Source organism: Sitophilus oryzae, unplaced genomic scaffold (assembly GCF_002938485.1).
Source record: "Sitophilus oryzae breed Bouriz unplaced genomic scaffold, Soryzae_2.0 scaffold_1717_pilon_pilon, whole genome shotgun sequence".
Taxonomy (NCBI): Eukaryota; Metazoa; Arthropoda; class Insecta; order Coleoptera; family Curculionidae; genus Sitophilus; species Sitophilus oryzae.
The window spans coordinates 612,573-637,084 of record NW_022146410.1 but is presented as its reverse complement, the minus strand read 5'-3'; the positions used below and the strand labels follow the sequence as shown (position 1 = coordinate 637,084).

General features: G+C 32.0%; 1 protein-coding gene across 1 annotated transcript in view; it reads right to left on the bottom strand.

The window, feature by feature from the left end:
* LOC115881370 overlaps positions 1–21,500 on the bottom strand; it is a 31,893-nt gene extending 10,393 nt beyond the window's left edge. The window contains exons 1-5 of the mRNA XM_030898823.1: positions 21,408–21,500; positions 17,393–17,552; positions 12,580–12,764; positions 7,715–7,819; positions 1,021–1,245 (exon numbers count right to left, since the gene is read on the bottom strand). Coding sequence (XP_030754683.1) covers positions 1,021–1,245; positions 7,715–7,819; positions 12,580–12,764; positions 17,393–17,540 — 663 coding nt within the window. The 5' untranslated portion in view covers positions 17,541–17,552; positions 21,408–21,500. The remainder of the gene's footprint in view (positions 1–1,020; positions 1,246–7,714; positions 7,820–12,579; positions 12,765–17,392; positions 17,553–21,407) is intronic.
* Positions 21,501–24,512: the final 3,012 nt, after the last annotated feature.

Sequence of the window (24,512 nt, the reverse complement as noted above, 5' to 3'; positions counted from 1 at the left end):
CGCTTAGTTGGCTCTGACCTCGGTTGGCTAGTTTTACCACGCCCAACTCGGTGCCCACTGGGCGAGTATATAAACGCTCAACTTGTAGATTGTACTTTAGTTTATAATCATCTGCTGATGATGCTAACATGGTTAGCGAAACGCGCGTCCAGTGTAAAAGTAAAAGTGTTTTGGTGTATTGTGGTGATTTAGTGTTTTTATTTTGCAGTTATTGAATACGTAAACAAAAAATGCCAACATAGGTGGATGGGAAAAAAAACATCCAAAGGCCACCGCGGTCTCCTAACCTTACCGTTTTGGAACTACTTTTGATGGGTGAATTGAATAATTTCAAGGTGCCCATTCAAGGAAGGTAATGTGGCTAGCACTACGCTTCAACCTCCTATTATTACCTCAGGATTGTGAATCCCAAGTACTAATTTAAGGCTGAGTCGACCTAGGTACCAAAACTATTTTTATTTTAATAAAAATAGTCGGCTGATGAAATGCCGGGTGTAGGAATCGAACCCACAACCTTGAGATTGGTAGACGAGAGCCTGTACCTCTACGCCACCGGGCACCATTACGAATTCATCTACTAAAAGTTATAATTATTAGATATTTTGGCAATATAACCAGTTACAGTAGATATGTTCTCTTGATTACCAAAATTTAATATACTTGCTTCGAGACTTGCTTTATCCATAATGAATTTACAGCGGATTAAAATGCCTGAGTTGATTTGAGAAAAGAATGGTACGGTGCTCGACTTGGCGACAGATAACAGATTAACAGTGGCTAATTTGTTTCTTTCTTTACGCAGATAAACATTTATCATTTATTGTTAACTGATTGATGGAAAGTATGGATGGAAGATGGAAACTAACAATAATTATTATTAACTGGCTTAAAAATATTTGAATAACGATAATTTTAATTAAGAAATAATTTGTTCTTTTATTCTTTATTACGTATTTCAGTAAAAATCGAAATATGTTCCTATTACTTTGTGACATCAAGAATTAGATATTATTTACTTACCAATACAGCTACTTTGCCATTAGTACACTCAGTGTCTAAGATATAAGCTATTGGAATAAGCCACTTTTCTTTAAAACATTCTTCAATTGGGTTAAATTTATTACCATTCTCATATTTGGTTTCATATTTGTTTATACCTGATATATAATCTATATTACCTTCCTTTTGACAGTTTTCCAACCGTTTGAACCAGTCTGAACTTAGAATAGATTGCGGATCAAGAATCTATAAAATTATTTCTACACTCAAATGCAAAAAGCCCTATTTTCATGAATTTCTTAGCAAACTGTACATAATTATATCAACTTTAATTCGTAAACTAAGTTTTTTATAAACTTTAGTATTTGGCTTATTATACAGGGTTAATCGAGGGATTGTTTTTTACCCTAACTTTAAAACACCTTGTGCAATAATTTCGTGTATGAATTTCCTTAAAATATAATTTTACAGTCAGAACCATGACTCCTGAGCATTTAGTTTTTTGATTCATGTCAATACATGCTTTGGTTAATTTTTAAGAGCGAAATGAACCGACTACGATTGTAACAAAGATTTATTTTCGTTGTGCTTGCCTTCGGATTATTTTACTTTTAAACGAGGTTTTTACAGTTTGCAATTTTACTCGCATTGACGCTCGGCCTTCCGGTACCATACTTTTTCCCCGTTGGATGTTGTGCGTCGGATGCTAGAATTAGATAAACGTTCAATTCGTTAATCAATTGTTTATAATGATTATCGTATATATAATTTAATGTTATATTTATTATTATTATATTAATATATAATTAATATATATATTATTGATTAATTAATTTAAAATGTATTTTTTATCGTTCTTTAATAATTCTCAATGGTACTTAGCAAAGTTGAACTTATTATTTGGATTTTAATATGTTTTTGTTCAACGATTATAAATTAAGTTGCTCTTTTCATGGATCGTGCCATCCATCACGAGAATTCATGGAGTACCAAATTACACCAAATGGTACAGTGTACAAAATATTGCAGACTGTAAAACACCGTAGATTGTTTTAGGCAATTCATAATACAATAGTTGCAATTTTTGGTTGCCTACCTACTGTTTGAGATTCATTTGTTTATTTTTAACAGAGGTTAAGTGAATTTTCCTTGTTATCAGTGCTAATTGATTAAGATGCAATTGTTTCCTTCATTTTTAAGGTATGTAAGGAGTCGTTAAGTATTATTTTTATTAGTAGTTGAAATTTTATCGAGAATTAGTTTAACAACGCATGACTATTTTTAATTCGATCTGATATGTCAAGATTTTCGGGAGAAGGGGTATGGTTAATATAAAACTAAAAATTTTAAAATTTTGCCTTCTTCTCTTCTCATCTCTGCTCTGGTCATTTGGTCATTATTCCAATTTGTTTGAGATTTTATTTTTTCTTCAAGATTGCACGCTGAAGGTACGATTTTATTTGATTTTACTATCTGGTTCTATTTAACAATTTATTTTCAGCAATTATTTCAGTGCTTTTTAGTAGCCTTAATATAAGGCTACCTATTGTTTTTTTTTCAATTGTTTTTTATATATCATATAGCTACAGTTTTTTCTCATAAGAGCACGTGCTTAGACGTATCGTAAGATAGTTTTCTACTCTACTATCTTTCGAGTTATAAATAACTAATTATTGTCTTATTTTTTCTACCTATATATAATATACGGAGACGCCACAACGTGGAACAGGAACACAGACAGGTGTTCGATACAGAGTCAGGCTGTCCGAGAGAACCAACTGCTGCAGGAGTACGATCAGGAAGATCCCAGGAAAAGCAGGCCTTTGGTAAGTAAAGCTTTTATAATTTCATTATTAACGACTATAGTCATCTTTGAAAAAACTTTACTTGCCAGAGGGTGGCTTCTCCATACCTGGACCCTGTGGTGGTTATTTTTCTCGTTTGACTCCTCGACAGATAAGATTTTTCTAATTTTTTTTCTCGCCTTATCTGTCAATTAATTTCTTATTAATAATATTTTTTTTTATAATTTAAATCATCGTCTCTTCGTATTGCATTTTTTTTGGATTTTGTTTTTTAGCACGTGCAAAGCAATAAATAATTGTCTGATAGAACCACGGTTTTTTTTATCCAATTTTTATTATAAAATCGTACCTGTAGTGTGGTAGTGGTCTTGATATTTTTTTTTATTAAATTGATTTTACATTTTTTAGAGAGAGAGACAGAGAGAGAGAGGTATACATTTTATCTTTGCCTAGTTTTTTAAAATAATTTGGACTATACTCAATTCTAATTTCATTTAAGCTGTTATAGCCAGATTTCAAAATTTATTCAATTGAATTAAAATTTTATTAAATTTAATTATTAATATTAAATTTTCAGTTTGATAGTAGAATTTTGTCAATTACTTACTTATTCATTTTTTACTGGTTGTTTTTTGAGAAGACTAACAACTTATTGGTTAAATACCAATTTGTTTTGTATTTTAAAATTGATCAATTTTAATGTTAATTTTAAAGTTAATTTTAAGTTGATTTTTAGTAGTAGTTAATTAGATTTAATTTAAATATTGTTAAGGTAAATAACTATACCTTTGATTTAAATTTTGATTGACTCTCATTGTACATTTTATTGGCAACCACAGACAGTCGACTTGGTACTGTAGAACACTACCACAAAACTGGGTACTTAACCATTGTTTGGAATAGCATATACTGCTGTTTATTATCTTCTAGGAAGATACGAGAACTGACCCTCCCCATAAGTAGCTCACGCACTGAAACTGGTTGAGTCTCACAAGCTCTCCAAGATTAGCCGGACAATCACGCTACCCACCAGCGGACGAGTGCAGCGAAGAGGGTGAGGCCATTCTCCCAACCAACGAACCAACCGAAGCAGATGAAAATTTAAGTATCCCAGTTATATTGTATCTAACCTTATATAGTCAAGACTGTCACAGCCAGCAAATTGTATTAGTATAAGTTAGAATATAGGTAGTATTTTAAAAAAAGAACTTGTTTTATTTAATTCCAAAGCATACTTCTAAATTCATCAACATCCAGAATTTTGTGGGTTATACGATCAATTAGCAATTTTTTAAATTATCATTAAATTTTTAAATAATTTTTTTATATAACGAGATGGTTTTGGTGACTTATTGTCATAACGTCATATTAGGCTGCATTGGTATATTATATTAAAAATAAACATTACATACTAAAAATACAGTCCTGGTTTTAATAAACATTAATAACGATAACAGAACTAACGATATTAAAGAAAACATCTGTAATAATCAAGTATACAAACAAACAAAAATGTAAAAAATAAACTAATACATTGTATTGCCTTCCTTGGCTATTCTAACTCCTAGTATACGTCCGTTCATACTGTCATTGAGGCTGCATATTTTATATTGCGATATGTTTTCTCATTCTTCTTTAAAGACCAAGCGAAGTTCATTTAATGAAGCTGGTAGCGCTTCGCGACCTCTAAAAACCCTCCTGCCCACTCCTGCCCCACATTTCCCAAACGTCGAATATGATGAATAATTCATAGTGGTTTATAGTTCACAATAATTTCCAAAGCCGCCTTTTCATATTGAAAAACTACTTCAAAAAGAAATGATAATTAAAAAAATTGAAAATTGTTGATGGCGAGTTAATTTGGCCCTTAAAAATTAACCAAGCCATGTATTGGACATGATCCAAAAAACAAAATGCTCAGAAGACTGGTTCTGACGGTAAAATTATATTTTAGGAAAATTTACAGACGAAATTATTGCACAGGGTGTTTTAAAGTTAAGTTAAAAAAACAATCCCTCGATTAACCCTGTATAATATGCCAAATACTAAAGTTTATAAAAAACTGAGTTTACGGATTAAAGTTGATGTTATTATATACAGCTTGCTAAAAAATTCATGAAAATAGGGCTAATAATAACAAAAATATAACACTTTAAATTTGACCAAAAATTTCTCCGTTGCGTTTTTTTTTGCATCTGGGTGTAGCTTAAAATATTTATTATTAGAACATAATATTACTGCGCTTTACATTCAAAAAATTATATAAATACACGTTATCAATATCCTTGTGTACTTGTTGCAATTAACCCAGATATTGCCACCGTTCTTTTAAAAGACACATTACAGGTTTCCTATTTACTGAAACACCACTATTTAATCATAGATGACGCCACCAGTATGTTTTAAGCAGTAATAATCAGTTCGTGTTTTAACCGGCCGTTTTCGTGATTTCGATCAACTTATTTTTATGATTTAGATTTGCTATAATAATTGTGATAGACATGGGATTACTGAGGTATGAACAATTTGTTCCTGTTTTACTTCTAAAATGCAAAAATATATAAAAATAAAAAAAAAAAAAAAAAAATTAAATGTAGAATTAGGGAGGTGGGGTGTTATAATTACCTAATACTCGCCTGTTCTTTTAAGACAGTGGCAAACAGTAACCTATATCACTATATTTTCTATTTTTATATTAAGCCTCTGACGTTACATGAATTACTGGAGGAAGTTGAGGCTTTGGATAAAGACCCACACAATAATATCATCATATTTCCTCCAGAGAACGCAAATGACGATAACACTGATGAGGACTCTGGGGACGAAGAGAACGTGCAAATGTGTAATCTTCCAGGGCGTCAGTTACGTGCCGAAGCTGAAGTTTCGCAGGACGATACCGGAGACGCTAGTGTCTCTGTAATAACAGACACTTCTGATAGTGAGGATGACTTGCCATTGTCCACTTTTGGGTCAAGGATTATTGGAAGCAGAGTCCTAAAAAAACACGACTTTTATTAAATGGATAATTAAGGACTATCGACGTCGTAATGCCTTCTTTCCTTCCAACATACGGACCAAGACAGCTCTACACTCCTCTTGATGCCTATTTTTGATAATGAAGTCATCGGGATGCTGGTAAAGTACTCAAATATGTATGCTAATTCACATAACCGTACTGGAGATATTACTGACGACGAGATTCCTGGTGTTTTGGGTATTTTGCTACTCAGTGGCTATTCTTCCCACCCAAGAAGGTCGATGTATTGGGAAAATTCTCGAGACACTAATAGTATCTTGGTTTGTGAAGCGATATCTAGAAATAGGTTTATGTATAATGGGCAAGATATAAGATTCATTGTTTGTATATGCTTACTTATTCCGCTATTAAATTTGCCAAACTACGACCTCTTTTTGATGTCCTCAGCTAAAAAATTTATTGACATTGTCACCATGTGAAGAGTCGCACAGCGTCGATGAATCGATGGTACCATATTTTGGGCATCATGGTTCGAAACAATTTATAAAAGGAAAGCCAATTAGATGGGGCTATAAATTGTGGGTGGGAACAACTGTTGCAGGGTATATTGAATGGTTTGAACCCTATCAGGGTTCAACCACCGTCCTTTCGGGTAGGTATAAAGATCTTGGCCTAGGTGCAACAGTGGTGCTAGAATTTGCAGAAGTACTTCAAAAAAAGTACACTAAGGCTGTCCCTTTTCACTTATTTTTCGATAACTTTTTTACATCCCTTCATTTACTCGAAGAGCTCAAAAATATGGGTCTGAAAGGTACGGGCACAATAAAAGAAAATCGCGTCGGTAAAGAACTCTCCTTTATCTCACCTCCTCAGAAAATTTGAAGAAAAGGAACGCGGCTGCATTAGAATTTGTTATCTTTCTGATAGAATTCTATTAATTTTATGCAAATGGTGCGATAATAGCGTAGTAACGATTGCTTCAAATCACACCAAAATAATGCCCACCCTCCAGTAAAAAGATTTCCCAGAATGGAAAAACGATGTAGTACCGCAACACATGTAATAAAAGTTATTGAGTAACAGGGTGGGGTTTGGACAGGCGGATTCAAATATTAGCCTTTATCGAACTCAAATAAGAGGTAAAAAGTGGTATTTTCCACTAATATCTCACTGTCTAGACATGGCCGAACAAAATGCTTGGCAGATATATCGAATTGGAGGCGGAAAAAAAGATCATCTAAGATTTAGACAATCAGTGACAACTTCACTTTTTATTGACAATATAAAAAAACAACAAAAGATGGGTCCTAGCCGTCAGTCCGCAAATCTTCATGAAACATCTAGATATGATAGACTAGATCATTTAAAAGATATACTAAAAAAAGAATAAAAAAAAAAAAAAAAAAAAATTGTAATTTTTTTTGTCAAAATGTTCCATTACTTTGCACCCTAAAAATTGCTTTCTTAGCTACCATACATTGATTATTTTTTTCGTTTAAAAATATATAGTTTTTTTTTTTATTATTATCTTTAAAAATTTGTTTGTTTTTCTTTCAAATAGTAATATTTTGCCACCGTTCTTTTAAAAGAACACCGGTTTTAGAAAAACACAATGGTAAAAATCCAACAAATTTTACTTAAATGATCAATTTTTGTTTTTCTTAGGACTAAAAATATTAAAAAATTCTAAAATATTTTCGAAAAAAAGTTTGGCAGTATCGGCTGTTAATTCTTATTTCACGAAATACATATAAATTGAACGATCTGTTAAATACATTTTGAGAGTGATTCAAAAAGCTAAGCGTAATTTGTACATATCTAACTGAACGATCCTAATTAAGAAAAAAACAAACTTTAGGTTTAGTGTGGTATGCATACAGTTTAAATTGGATACATAACAATGTCAAAAAGAAAATCACATAATTAGTCTTACTTTTACTTTTCCTTCAAGCAATTCTATTGTCATCTTCAACTGCTTTAATCTCTTATTTGACTCATTTATCAAACGACTCTTGTTTTTATTATCTTCATCGACTTCCTTAAATTAAATATGCAGGGTGTTAGTACCAAAGTTAGCTTATAAACACTAATAACATTTCAGAGAAATGTCGTATCAATTTTTTTATATAAAACAATCCTAACAGACCAATCAAATTAGAGTGGTCATTTGGAAAAAAGTGTTGGAAAATTAATTATTGATATGATTGGTTTATTTGGTGTGAAAGAGTAGTTTTCTAGATTTACGGTTGCTTGACTCACTGTTCATCACATGGAAAACAACATCATAGTTAGAGAAAATGCAACGTACGCAACGTATAATGTAACGCAGGTCTCTTGTTGTGAGTCTCGAAGCTAAACTTGAAGGTTTTGTGCCAATATATTTAGAGTAAAAAAAAGTTATTCTATGAGTTATTCTATTTATTGTTTTTGTTTGCCCTTTTGCGAGCTAAGATATTCGCCCATGCACGGTCGAAAATTGTTAGTATACTCAACAAGGCCCTTCCCACACTTCTCACACTAACTAACCTTTTTCTTCGTTTACATCGTTTTAAAGGGCGTTTAATTCTCTTTTCAGTGGTATCTCACTTTGTTGCTTTTTGTCCAGAGGTTTCCGAATAATCGCGTTTCAAAGTTGTAGAAACTATTAAACAAGCCTGTATTGAGATTTTCGTTTGCAGGCACTGTTTACACAAAAATTATTGCAATAGGTCTCCTTGTAGTACAAATGATTAGAAGATTAGAGGCGACATGGACGTAGCCATTACATTTTTCTAGGGGGGTCGAAATCCAAATAAACAGAAAAGATCATAAACATTAACGTTTCTTTTCTCAAATTCCATTATTGGAGTGACGAAAACACGCCTATTTTTCGAGAAGTACCCGGTTTTTCTAGAAGGGCTCAAAAAGTTAATGTTTGGGCTGGTATTCTTGGAAATGCCATTGTTGGTCCTTTATTTATTGAAGGAAACTTGACAGGTGACCTGTATCTTAATATGCTTCAAGAGACTATTGATCCTCTTATTACGATTAAGAGCTAGAAACTCGATCAAATTGATGCAGAAGGTAATCCAGTTTTACAGGAGGATTTGTTAACATTCCAGAAGGACAGTGCTCCACATCATTATTTTTTCCGGTCCGACAGTGGTTAAACGAGATATTTCCGAGTACATGGATTGGCAGAAGGGGACCAATTGAATATCCTCCAAGATCACCGGATTTAACCTCCTTAGACTTCTTTCTTTAGGGATATCTTAAATCCATTGTTTATAAAACACGACCTACTGATATTGATGATCTTAAAAGGCGAATTACAGCAGAATGCCGGTCAGCAGTTACAGCAAAAGTGAGGGAGGAGTTTGAAAATAGACTTTATTAATCATTAAATTGAATTTACATCTATTGTATACAGGGAAAAAGGGACACATTTAACAAACTTATTAAGACTAGGGCGTAAGGGGTGTGTAACCTAATCTTCCTAACCTTTACACAAGGCAGATACCATTAAAATAATTTTAAAACACTAGCCTTGAAAACAAAATCTCAATGCAGGCATGTATAATTGTTTCTGCAATTATTGAAACACGATATTAAAACTTCTGGACAAAAAGCAACAAAATAGGATACCACTAAAAAGAGAATTAAACCGCCCTTTCAAAACGATGTCCACTTGACCCCCATTCCCTTTTAAGATTGTAAGGGTGACATCTACCCCTCCTAGGGGGCTGAAAGAAAAAGGCTAATAATATTCATTTAAAATGCCCCCCTCACAAATAAAATTAACGTGTCTTACCGATTTTTCATATTTTTAACTACAAGAAAGATATTAAGAGTGGGAAGTTTTAAAATTGACACAGTGTATGCTTTAGTTGACGCTAGTTAAGTAATGAGAAAACATTTACTTTACTTTAATAACATTCTTTGTCACAAAACTTACGAACCAAAATAACATCAATGCGACTCGAATGGTTGTCTAAAATCTTTTATTTAACAACTATTATCTCTGGTCGTCGTCTGATTTCCTTCTTCCGGGTTTTGCGAATAATATTTTAAAAATCAATAATTTATTTATGTATACAGAGTGTCTTAAAATTAAATATTTTGAATTTAAAGAAATATGTTTATTTTTAAATAGGCGGTTCATCTCCAAACAGGTTCCAGGAGATTTCTTGGTCCGTATTTTTATATATCAATGCACGTATATTTGATATATCAATATAGCTCAATTTAAATAAGGGAAACAAATGAAGATGGCCTGGTAACGCTAAATGCAGAGTAGACAATAGCTGTAACTCAGGGCCGGCGGAAGGGCCGGGCAACCCGGGCGGCTGCCCGGGGCGCCGTATACGAGGGGCGCCACGACGGCAACTAAAATATTTAAAAACGGTAATCTAATCAAAGAGTAACGAATGACCAGATCAATAATCAATCGCGTACTATCATTTTCCCACATTAATGTTACCAATTACCACACCACGTAGGGAAGAATATCTGACTTAACATTATAAACACTACTAGATGTATCCTATTATATTTTACTGAAATTATGCTCAAAAAATTCATTTGCACGAAAGTTTTGGCGCCGATAGTTTTTAATTTCTCCATTTCTTGTTAATGTTTTTTGGGTGCCTCTATTCGAAACAGGGATTTGCGAATTCATTTTCGCTGAGGAAAAATCTCTAAAATGAAAATAAAAAATAATGTTTATAAATCTGTATTTGTTCCACGCGTTTTTACTTTAATTCAAAAGTCGCTATCACGTTTTGTAATTCAGCCTTTCTTTCAATCAATTCTGTTTTTATAAATTTTCTCATAAACAAACTGTTTTGCGTCAAGAGCCAGCAAAATTGACAGCTTTAGACTGACTGCTCAAAATCGCACTTTTTCTACTACCCTTTGATATTGTTATTAATGGCTGATGTACCCTAAAATTATATATCGATATCCTCATTATCCAAAAAAAACTTATAAGTTTGTCTCATTAGTTAAATTAATTTGATAACCGTAGTAGAAAATATCTATATCCAATACTTTTGGTGATTTTCATTTTCCCAATTGAAAGTGTATAATACTGGAAAAATCCACGGAAAATGTAGCAGAATCGCCTAGATTTCTCATTAGGAGCCCAAGATAAAGGAATGCATCTCAAACACTGGCTGAACCTCATTTAAAGCCACAAAACGTATTTTGGTCATCATAAACTGATTGCTGTCCACGAAATAAGTGATTGTGAAAAAGAAAAGAAAAATTTATTCTAACATTTCTTATAGAAAAATAATGGAACTGCTTGAAACTAAATACTAATATTTTCAAAGATTACTTATACCAGAACGAGACTTCCGAAGTTGGAATTATATTTCTCATAACTCTTATCCGGGTGCGTCTCAAAAGTGGCTACCCCTATAAACTTGTTTATATTTTCAAGAAAAAAAAAACGAAATTTGGAAAAATAAAAAAAAAAAAAAAAAAAAAAAAATACTGAAATTTAAAATATAATGTTTTTTGGACTGAAAATGTCAAACGTTGACATATGCCATATGATCATTACTACTCAGAGTGTCACTGTTCTATCAAATAAAGGTAGAAGTATCCGAGCGCTGCCATTTTAAAAATCAACAATTATTTATGTATATTTTTTTTTTTAATTATTTTGACTAAAAACAATTTAATACGTCTAATCAATCCTAATTTAACATACCAAATCTCAAAAAAAATCCTAAAAATATTTTTTTCTGTAAAAAAATTAAGAAGGTCTTATAGGGGTGAGTCAATTTCGAGACGCACCCGGTATACAAAAAACAAAAACCCGCAGACTAAGATTGAAGAAAAAGAAGAATGTTTATGGACAGTATCTTTAAGCGAAAATTCTTATTGTTACAGTAGCACTAAAATATGCTTATTGTTGCTTAAAGGATATTAAAATTGAAAGAGAGATGAAAAACGAGAGATTATTAAATAACATTGGGGCGGGGGGGGCGCCAGATAAGGTACTCGCCCGGTCTCATATTGCCTTCCGCCGACCTGCTGTACTTTAGTATTAGATTCCGTTTCCTGGTACGTTTTATTTTTTATGCTTCCTCATCTAACCTTCCTCTCCTCTCTCCTCCCTCTCTCTATAAACTTCCGTTTTAGTCTCTCCTCTCCACTGCCAGGTATCCCACACATATTGTTGCCAACAATGTAAACTTCGCATATTTCGGACTTGCTCTTCTATCCACATAATTCAAAAAATGAGCCAGCTTGAGGTGAGAGTGCAGAGTGCATAACATGTTTTGTATGCACTTTCGTATAATGGCGCACTCTCACGACTCGTCTAGTTGGCAAGTACGCCAATATTTGCGTACTTGCCTAGGTTAAAACAGTACAATTATTTGCGCAGTCGTTTGAGCGCCTCGGCAAGTATAGCCAAGGCTGTTTGGCAAAGGCTGTACGAATAAATGTGATCGTTTGACTCTTCCTATGTTTACTGACAGAGAGTCGGAACGCGACGAGTGACAAATAATTGCACAAGGAAACCGTTCTCACGACATGGCGAGTATATTCCAATAACAAATGCCTGTCAAGTACACGAGTCGTGAGAATGCGCCTTAACGGGAATCTGCGTTTAGCCGTAGCTAGGCCGTTGCCGTTCACAGGACGTGTGTAAAAAATGTGTTACTATTTTGTTTTTAGGCATACTGAATCAATTCTGCATATACAATTTTTCTAGAAGTCAATAATAAAAAAATAATATATTTTCTGTTCTACAATTTTCTAGAAGAAGTTTTACATATCAACAGAAAAATTACAGTTTAATCTTACCACTAGTCCAAGTCTACGTATTTGTTCTTTTATGTAAATTTCTTTAGCCCAAGAAAGCGCTGTTCTTCCTTCGTCGTCCTTATAGTTTATATCTATGTTGTTGTCAACAAGCAGTTTTATACAATCAAAAAAATGCTTTGATTCATACTGTCCTTTGCGGATAAAGATTATTAGAGTATCTAATCCTGAGGAAATTAATACAGTATTATAAGTCATGATCAATGTGTGAAGACTATGCAAGACTGAAGAATTTCATAAAATAACATCCTGCATCTGTGGAAATTTTTGCGAAAAAACTCTTCTAATCAAAAGTAACACTAATCAGCTGGAATTTTGCATATTCTCTTTATTTTCTTTCTTTCTCATTAATTAATATTTTCTATTGTATGAACTAAATTAAATACTTTAGTTAACTTGTTTTTTGGGTTATTGTGGTTCTTTAATTAAAACTAATCAATTTTACTTGATGTTTCGCCAATATATTTCTGGCATCTTAAGAAGTAATTAGTTATAACAAAACAATTAGCTGTCATAACCACAAGGATGTGTCATAACGATAAAAGTCCAAATTCGATTATACAACACAGTTTATAAAAAAATACAATAAAAGATCAATCATCTAATTAACTGACGAGTATTATGTACCTACATTGTGTTGTGCGACTCGAAACAGTTTAACAGCAGACCAAACACAAACAACACACAGTGTCTGAACTATTAGATATACTATAGACCAAACACACAGTGACTGTGTGTTTGGTCTATAATACTGAGTTTAGGCACAATGACTTTTTTACTTTTCAGCTCTATTTTTTAAACTTTTAAAAAAAAAAAAAAAAAAAAAAAAAAAAAAAAACTTTTAAACAAATTATTTAATAACCGATTTAAAACTTATTTCGTTCACTATCTTATTTAAGTGTCATAGTCTATTCAACGATATTATATATGACAGAGATAGTAGTTATAGTCTGCAATTTTACTTCACAAATAAATTGTTTTTATGTCAATTTTTGTGTGTCGTCTGTTGATATCGTCCTTTTGCTGGATTTACCTTGTTTATAGATAAACCATATTTGTAAATATAACCACAAAAATGTTTCACTTTCATCATTCAAGATATCGTTAATACGTTAATTTTATCATTAATTAAAAAAAAAAAAAAATATTTAGCTTTATTTTTTTTTTTTTTTTTTTTTTTTTTAGTTATATTTTTAGTTACTACGATTGAAATAAAGGTGAAATTTAATTAAATGGTTTATATACACTAACTACCGTTTTTAAATATTTTCAATATTTTTTTTTTATTTTTTTTTAAGGTTTTATTTCTCCAAGGGTATGAAAGTTTTTAATAATAAATAATTACTTAAGATTATCTATATTAAATAATTACTAGCTTTAAACGGCCATAATTTAAATGGAACACCGTATATACTTTACGTAAATCAAATGCACAATTTAATTGTGTCAAACCATTAATATTAATATAAATAACATAACAATAACATTAACATAAATTGTACTATACCATTTTTTACCTATCTCTTCAAGTTTTCGTAGAAAATGCATTTTCTTATAATTTAGACCTCATTTATCCACATATACCCATGAGAAATATTGACCATTTTAGATTGTTTTTAAAAAAAAAAAAAAAAAAAAAAAAAAAAAAAAAAAAAAGTTAAAAATAATAATATTGCAAGCCCCCATTTTGCATTTACAAAAGATAATTATTTAAATCTTTCTAAAAGAGCTGTACCAATTAAAAAATATACCTCACACTTATTTCCGCCTAAAAACTTAGTTCAATATATACTTAATCTGTTTTAATTAATAAATCATCCAAATAATGCGGGATTTGATCCAGATCATCAATGTATAATAGTTATGAAAATGAATTTCTCTGTTGTTATAAATAGCATTCGTCAAAAATGGAAATAAATTCGTTATAAGTGTTACTTTTTACCACGACTGTCTAATACACATACAAAATTCATTTTTTTTTTTTTTTTTTTTTTTTTTTTTTTTTTATTTAATAATATAAACAGTCAATTAATGTAGTTTGAATACTGGGATCATATTAATTGGTCAACTTTAACAAAACATATTTAAACTGTTTTTTTTTTATTTTTTAATGAAATAAGAGAACTATATCGACAATATTAGTTTCTGTACTCTTTGAAAATTTGTTACAGTTTTCAAAATAATCTAAAATGTCAATTTTTATTGTTTATTTTTATTCCTTGGGAAAGTGGTAAATGAGGTCTAAATTATAAGAAAATATAATTTCTACAAAAATTTAAACAAATACGTAAAAAATGGTATATTACAGTTTGATAGACACCTAAATTGTGCATCTGATTCTCATAAAATATACAGGGTGTTCCGGTTAAATTAAAGAAGTTATTGCCGTTTAAAGCTAATAATTATTTAATATAAATTTTTGGACACTCTGTATAAGGTAGTATAATTTTTATTATTGCCACACAATATCTGATCAATAATTAATAATCTTCAGTAAATATTTCAGTATTAAAAACTTCTATACCCTTAGAGAAAAACTAAAAAAAAAAAAAAAAAAAAAAAAAAAAAAAAAAAAAAAAATATAAAATATACAGAATGAGTTTCCTTACGATGTTCTCTATGCGGGTATCTCGCCAAGACTGACCTGGAGATAGAGAGTCCGTTAATGGGGAAAGAATTGCAGTATTGTGGGGTCATAATATGCCGCCTTTCCTGATTTTTGAAAAAGTTCATGGTCCTTATGCTTAGATATTTCGAACAAAACAAATTTTGGCTATTTTTAAAAATGTCCCTAATTCCATTAATTAATATTTTAGACAAAAAGTGTTCAGTAAAAGTTGGTGATAATCACATCCCTAATGAGATGTGTTCTCCGTTTCTTTTCTAAAGCCTGTCATTTTTGATATGATGACACAAACGATATGTTTTTTAAATGGAACACGCTAGTTGGCATGACTTCATAAAAGCCCTATTTTCTAATTGAGTTTTCAGGGATATAAGTTATAATATGCTTTTCTTTCAGCCAAATTACTCTTATAGCCAATTTTTATCTTTCTTGACTAATTCACTTAGTTAGCCATGGCAACAATCGTTCAATCGCCGTTGCTCTCAAAAATGTGAAATTGTCACATCCAATCTTTGTAAATTAAATAAACGAAAAATTGTAAATATTTTTTTTTAAATGAAGGGTATAGCCGGATAGCGATTATTGGTTCAACTTTTCTTCACCATAAAAGATACGTCGACCAGTGAAATTAACTTAAGTGTTTTAGGAACGGTTTTCAATGGATTCTAATTTTGTTTATGGTTTTATACGACTTTAAAAGGAAAATATATTATTAATCCGCTCTTTACAATTTACATATCACCAACAGTAAAACTTAAAAAAATAATCAATACATACATTTTAAGGTTTTTTTTAGAAAATGTTCAAAGAATCCGCCATTGTTTTGAGTACATAAGCATGCATCTTTGTAAAACTGAATTTCTAGCTATTGCCACAGAACGACCGGTCCACTTAATTAAACTTCTTCAGTACTGCCTCTTCGAGTGCTTCTCTTAATTCATAAGTTTCTTTTATAAAACTGGTTCTTAACCATACCGCCATAAAACAATAATCTAAATGGGATAGATCAGGTGATCCGAGGACCCATCGCAATATGGTCCACTCTCCTGCTATCCCTCGAGTCTACATAATTATGCTTAATGAAATAATTTAACGATTTTCTTACATTGTTGGAGAGCGGTTTAGTGCTGTCATAATTTTGAAAGTATTTGGAACCACTCTATTATAATGCACGAGTATCTTAATTTAACTTTTCTTATACCATGTCTTCAAAACCGTTCTCTAAAAAACGTAAGTAACGTTCACCCGGTCAACGTATCCTCGAAAATGTATGGTAAAGAAAAGTTGAACCGATAATCTTACACGCTTTTATTCATTTAAAAAAAAAAAAAAAAAAAATTTTAGTATTTTTTAATTACAAAGATGGATGTGACAATTTCACATTTCTAGGAGCAACGACGCACTGCAACTTGTTTACATGCTATACTATAAGTGAAATTACGCTCAAGAAAGATTAAGAATTGGCGTATAACTCAGTTAATTTTGTGAAAGAAACATATTATAGCGCTTTATATCGCTGAAAACCTTAAAAAATGGCGCTTTTATTAAGTCATGGCCAACTAATGCGTTCCATTGTAAAAAAACATATGTATAAAACACTATAATTAATTAAAAAAAAAAACTATTAGAAAAAATCGGAGAACAAAATCTCATTAGGAATTTGTTTAATCTACAACTTTTATCTGGCAACACTTTTTGCCTCAAAATAGATTAATGAGATGGAATTAGGGACCAATTTTTAAAATAGCCAAAATTTGCTTTTTTCGAAATATCTAGCTAAGCCATTAACTTTTTCGCAAAATCTTGAAAGGCCGCATATTTTATGGACCCAAATACTGCCCAATTCATTCGCCATAACGTACTCTCTATCTCCAGTAGTTTCCGAGATACCCATAGAGAACATCCTAGGAAACTCACCCTGTATAAATATTTTAGTATTTATAAAATGTTTCACATCGAAGCAACACATTGTAATACATTTTAATGCAAGTCCACTTGTTTTACAAACCAAGTATTTTGCAATATTTCCCTGCCGTTTGTGTCTGTGGCAAAATCGTAAGATCTCATTCCAAAATCTGATTAGTTCCATATGATCAGAATTTCTCAAAGCATTGACTGAGAAAATCTGCTGAATCGTAAAACATTGTAATCAAACTAACGTGATCTTACCATCGTTACGTGGTTCATTAAATTGCGGTGAGGCAATAAAGTCACGAATTTTTTCCATTTTTTTATCCTTTGTATATTTATCAGCAAACTCTAGTTCTTCCAGTTTCCTAATTACTTCAGTTGTTGGAGATATCACTGGAGAATCCATAATTTTGTAATTCTAGAATAAAACATGTTTAATCTATACAGATTGTTAACTGGACGGTTACTTATTGGGGAACAGAATGGCAACACTGCCTACATTCCAAATGAGTAATAAGCTAAGCTGCCGACTCGTACCGTCGGGGTCGCTCGTCGCGTCGTGTCTCGACCTTAGATTAAGAATAAAAAGTCTCGACGAACGGGCCGAGGTTGCCATATTTCAACAAAAAAGCTTTTGCCGCGAGTAATAAACAAATTATCAACCTGTATATCTGTCTATCTTTGAAAGACACCAAAGTTGTTGCGCCGAAGTTGTTGACAGTCATTTTATTGCTTCGAATAAATTTGAAACTTAGATTATTTTTTTTACATATTATGTAAATTTAGAGACTATAGATTATCTTTTTTATGAGATATCGCAAGTTAGTTTTATTTTTCAAAATGGCGGAGTGGAGTGATTTACAGTACGTCTGTTCGTTCTGTAGCTACGGAGTATCCGTGAGAGGGGAAACGATATTCTCTCGATGTTTCTCGTAAAAAATTAGACGACGCGTCCCATCAATAAAAATTTGACAAATTTGCAAGTAGCCAATAAAATGAGTGGGCGGAGCGACTTGCGGTGACGTACTCGTCAAGTCGACGTATAAAATATATTGCTGTTTATTTAAATGTTTTTTGTCCGCATTCCTTTCATAGACACAGATCCAGCAGATGGACTGTAATTCTAAATTTAATATGGCGAAATCTTGAAGTTCAAATCAGAGTCAAAAGGGATTCATTATTCATTTATTGATGTCTATTTTCAGCTGCCAAAATAAGTTATTTTGTTACAAGGATAAGCAAAATGTTGTATTCAATATTCGAAATTTTAAATAGGAATCGCTCCTATAGATACTACGAATTAAGTACTTTTCTAATTATTATCTATAGAAAACTGTTTCCATAATGGTTTAATACGTTTTTAACTCCAAAAAACTTATTTTGTAAAATTATATTTCTATGGTCCTTTTTCTACAAGGTTCTGCGATCTGAGTGGGGCATCTGTAGCTCCTATAATGAAAGACTTAAGAATTTGTTAAAGTGCAAACCTACAGCAAAGTTTGCCTCCTAAAGTATGCACTAGGACGAATTTCAGTTAAATATTTTAACTCACACAAGGTGGCTCAGAAATGTGAGTAGAATGAGATTATTTTTTAAGTCTTTGATTTAATCTTAAACACTCTGTATATTATTCTCTATAATAAATTTAAAAAAAAAAATTAGTCTTCTCTCAAAAAATTATTAAAAATACAAGAAATGACCGTCAATCAAAATTATACTAGTTATTTACTATAGGTGCTCTGTACTTACATACTTTGCTATAAATATCGTAATTTTAAACCATACAAGGTTTGAAAATTCTACATCAAACTTTCTAAAATAAAAAAATATGCTTTCTTCTTTTTTTCTAAATGAAATAGCCTGTATATTATTTTTTTGTTAGATGGAGAATTAAAAAATAAACATTTTTGATTTTTAAATTTTTCAAAAATTCATGCGAAAAAAAGGTTTTCGCAGATAGTATAGATTATGTAATAGCATTCAAATTATGGAACTATGCAGACAAACTAAATACATCATTTTAACACTTTAACCTGACCACCATATTCCGCTGAATAAAGACAGAAGGGAGAATTTAAGATTACTTTTTACACTTTAAACAAAAACCAAAAGTACCTTTTTTATTACAGTTGAGGGTTGGAACCTTTGGTGTTACACAGCAAAATAAAACATTAAATCACCACAATATACCAAAACACTTTTACTTTTACACTGGACGCGCGTTTCGCTAACCATGTTAGCATCATCAGCAGATGATTATAAACTAAAGTACAATCTACAAGTTGCGCATTTATATATTCGCTCAGTGGGCACCGAGTACGCGTGGCAAAATCTAGCCAACCGAGTCAGAGCCCACTGAGCGTAACAGTTAGATTTCCGCCACTAGAGTAGTAGGAACAAAGAACTTGAAGGAATTGGACCGTTGTCTCTGTTCATACTATCTTTACATTTATTAATTCTGATGCTTTCATATGCATCTAATTGCCTGTAATTTGAGACTTGTTTTAAATTAAATTAATTAAAAAAAGAAAATAATTAAACAAGTCTCAGATTACAGGCAATTAGATGCATATGAAAGCATCAGAATTAATAAATGTAAAGATAGTATGAACAGAGACAACGGTCCAATTCCTTCATGTTCTTTATTCCTATTGCTCTAGTACGGAAATCTAACTGTTACGCTCAGTGGGCTCTGACTCGGTTGACGCCCACTCGGTGCCCACTGAGCGAGTATATAAACGCTCAACTTGTAGATTGTACTTTAGATTCTGTGTACTTTAGTTTATAATCATCTGCTGATGATGCTAACATGGTTAGCCAAACGCGCGCCCAGTGTAAAAGTAAAAGTGTTTTGGTGTATTGTGGTGATTTAGTGTTTTATTTTACCTTTTTTTAATAACAAATTATTTATTGTATGTTTATTAATAGACGGAGAGCTGGCTACATAAAAAACCTTATCATCGTTACATGGCTAATTTTTCTTGTGAAGTATCCTTTTGTGTAGCCATTATGAAATAGTCATGTCTGGCAGCGCGATCCCGTGGCTTAAATCGGGGGCGGCCAATCAAAAAGGTGAAATTTTGACACTCAAAATATTATAAGGTACACAAATTAAAATTGTCAAATAGCTTTTATTAATTATTAAGAAACGTGGAAAATTGTTGCCAGACATTTTTCTCGTGGCTAAAATGCCAGCAGACAACGGGAAAGAGGCATGAAATGTTGACAGAAAAAAATCATCGCATACATGCGTGAGGATTGATAGAATGTCATGTTTATTTATTTAAAAAGCCGTATGCAAAAGGACAGACAAAAAAATCGTGTCTCAATCAGCGGTAGACAGTTATCAAAAGCGCAGTGTTACTCTACAGGGTGAGTCTTGAATAAGTGCAAATATTTTAAGAACTGGTAGATCTCGATAAAAGAAACATATTTTCTCTTTGCCGTTTTCCAAGCAAGCCCGTGGGTAAATTTGCGGTGAACAGGCAGTTCTAAAATATACAGGAAAATTTTAAAAAAATGTACGATTTTCAACATATTTTTCTGCAAAAAAAGCCTCATGGACGTGTTCCTGGGATCGAAATATATCACCCCAAAAAGTATTTGCACTTATTTAAGACTCATCCTCTATAAGCGTTTTTCGGAAACGCGTTATCAGTTGAAACATAATACATGAAGTCTACAAAAATTTTATGGTGCAGATATCGACTGAGAGGAAGACTCGTTTGCGAGAGCTAGGATCTGCAGTACGACGAGTCAGATACAAATAGTGAGACAGAATAGTAGATATTTATATGATATCTGTTATTGAAATCATAAAAAATATATTTATAATATAATCGTATACACGATTTATCTATACTGATTTAGCCACGATCTTTGTCTGCCCTTTTGTATACGACTTTTAAAATAAATAAAGGACATTCCACCATCGTTTTTCAAATAAGTCCAAAATAACCGAGTTACTTTACTTTGAAAATTTCCAAAAAAATGTTTTTTCGTGAATTTTTGAGAACCACAGGATCTTTTCTGGTTTTTTTCTTGTAAATTTAATCTACTATCTATGTTGCCATATTATCAAGAAATTGTGTTTTTAACTAAAAACTAAAAAAATTCCGAATTTTCAAAATTTCTTTTTTGCGAAAAAATCTCATAATTGTGTTTCTAGGGTCGTATAAATATATTTCTTCAAAAATATTTGCACTTATTTAAGACTCACCCTATTATCTGTTTATAATGTCTATATAATTTTTGAAAAAAATATAAAACTTACCAGCTTAACTTTTTGGTCGTTCAATATAAAATCAATAATAATGTAAAAAACTTATAACAAGTATTATCTGTATTTCCCCAAATTCTCTCTATAACTTTCAAACTGAACTGATAAAAATCAAAAGTTACAGATGCTTTTATACATATACAGATACGACTGAAAATCTTATCAGAAATTATCAATATCGCAATTTTTAAATATAAAAAATAGTATTTAAATTAGTTTAATTTAATCTGTCAAAAATTTATTTTAAATTTAGTTGGGTAAAGGCCCAGCTACGTCGAAACAGCCAGCGGTTCCCGGTAGCGTATTTCCATAATATACCATGTAGAGAGCATAAGGTCTCTAAGTCTCCCCCAAGCTTAGTTCAGCAGTGAAGATAACTCTAACTCAGTATAGAATTGAATTGGGAAATGCCCCAAAATCGGGTATTGTTCCTCTTGTTCGTCGTATTACTAGCGTAACCTTTGATAGTATAAACAGTAATATTCATTTATGTAAAATAGTATATGTCTATTCTTTATCATTATATTAAAAACATGACTACAAATATAAAGCAAACGAAATATCAACAAAAACAACATTTTATTTATTAAATAATGTTATACATATTATCTTTAATTATTAACTAATTATTTTTTGTTTAAGTGGCTTATATTCTAATGAAATTAATCATTAAAATATAAAACATTTAAACAAAAAATAATAAAAAACATTGTTATTTCCTGTTAAACTGCAATGCTCAGCTTTAATTACAAACATTAAAATACCAATGTCCATTGGCATTTGGGGTATTTTCGGTGATATCTATGCTCAAGCACCATCTTTTCTTTTTTAGCCTGTCCTCTTCTGATGGCCTTCCTGATGAGCCTTCCCGGTAGAACAGCGAAGTCAAGCCACGTTAGACAAACTGTGTCGTGCTGTTTTTCCATTGGTAACTCCACACTGTTCATTCGCGCCGGTTCGAGGCAGGATGAGAGCAGACATCTCGTGAGTAAAGCTTCATTCGGAACCTCACAATTAGTGGTTTCAATTACATTTTATGCTTTTTTTGAAATTCAAGACAAGAAAAAAAAAGTCTTGTCTTGAATTTCTTGCAAGAGTCTTGGTCTTGCAAGACTTTTTCAAGACTCTTGTGCAACACTAATCACTGTAGTTTTCGCGAAAAAAATATGTGACGTTAGTTGCAAAAAATAATAGTTTTATGGGTTTCACATAGATTAGATGGCAGGGACTAAATTGCTTCTTATTGTCTCTAACTAGTACTGTGCTAGTACCTTTACCTCTGATGATACCTTTGACCTCTGAAATGATCACTACCTAATCGATTACTAAAGGTCTGCTGAATGCAGTCACTAAAAAATTACACCGATCAAAAAGTAAGAATTCAGGAAGCAGGATATTTTTTCAAACGTCAGATTGGATTTCAGACATACATACATACATACAAAACCCTACTTATTTTTCGCGTTAAAAGATATGATATGTGTAAACAAGGCATTTTATTGATAAGAAAAAAGTACCGTTTTGTATATATCTGAAAAAAACCTTAGATTTTGGAGTATAATACCCCGTTTCAGTTCCCATCAATATTTTTTATGACATTTTATGACATTTCACGTACATTTTAAAGTTATCATAAATTATATATAAATATAGATTTTAAATTTTTATTTCTAATATATATACAGGATGTCCCAATATTCTGTAGACATAAAGGTACAACGTATTATTGGAATCGAAATAAGTTAATTAAACACAACTTAACTCTATACAAAAGTGCTTTGTTTGTTCATTAGAGGACGTTAATTAAAACCAAACCGCTAACTAATTTGAAATTTTTGCTGCCTATTGTTATAGATTAATTGTGACACTGATATATCGTTCCATATTTTCGACAACTAGATATCAAGTAGCATTTTTGGACACATTTTAGGTAATGTTTCTAATAATCGTCTCTCTCTCTCTCCCTCCCCCTCTCTCTCTCTCTCTCTCTCTCTCGCTCTCCCTCTCTCTCTATCTCCCTCTCTCTCTCTCTCTCAGAATGACAGACACAAAATGGAAATGGTATGCCACAAATAGGTAACATTTTCGAAACCTACATATTTTATGTGGCTTTATTACATGTGTTTCCGATGTCTGCTGATTCCGCTGCCGAATCAAAACTTTAAGAGCAAATGTTTCGAAAAATTTTCTGCAATTTGTGTCCAAGATGTTCCCGTTTTCAGCAGCCCACTGTTTCTAAATGTGAAGAAACAAAATACCGTGTGTGGATTTCAAAATGAAAACAACCATCAACAATGTCGACCTCCGCCATATTTTTTTTTATTTAAGATTGTTGTCTTTAGGTTTTCTCGCACAAAAAATGTGTGGCAAAAGCAAATTCATCGTGAGCGGGCCGAAAAACGCTCTTTACCATCTTTTGACGGGAGATGCACTAATATCTCACAGACACTTTACGACATGGTCTGTTGATATAGAAGAAGTTTTGCTTGCCGTATCGGTGAGAACCAGCCCCTGGACAGCCCACCTGATGAAGGGTAGGCCCAGAAACCGGTTGTGGGAGTGGAGCTTGGTTCCCCCCTTTACGACAAGCAAAACAATTTTCTTTTTACTTGTTATTTTTTTTTTCTCTCTACTTTCTATTTTTCGAAATTAGAAAAAATACACACCTAAAGGCAAGAAAATATTATTTATTAATATACACTAAAGCTGTAAGAATTTTGTTCATTTCATATATTTGGGCGGGCCGAAAAACGCTCTTTACCATCTTTTGACGGGAGATGCACTAATATCTCACCGACACTTTACGACATCGTCTGTTGATATAGGAGAAGTTTTGCTTGCCGTATCGGTGAGAACCAGCCTCTGGACAGCCCACCTGATGAAGGGTAGGCCCAGAAACCGGTTGTGGGGAGTGGCAGCTTGGTTCCCCCCTTTACGACAAGCAAAACAATTTTCTTTTTACTTGTTATTTTTTTTTCTCTACTTTCGATTTTTCGAAATTAGAAAAAATACACAGCTAAAGGCAAGAAAATATTATTTATTAATATACACTAAAGCTGTAAGAATTTTGTTCATTTCATATATTTGAGCGGGCCGAAA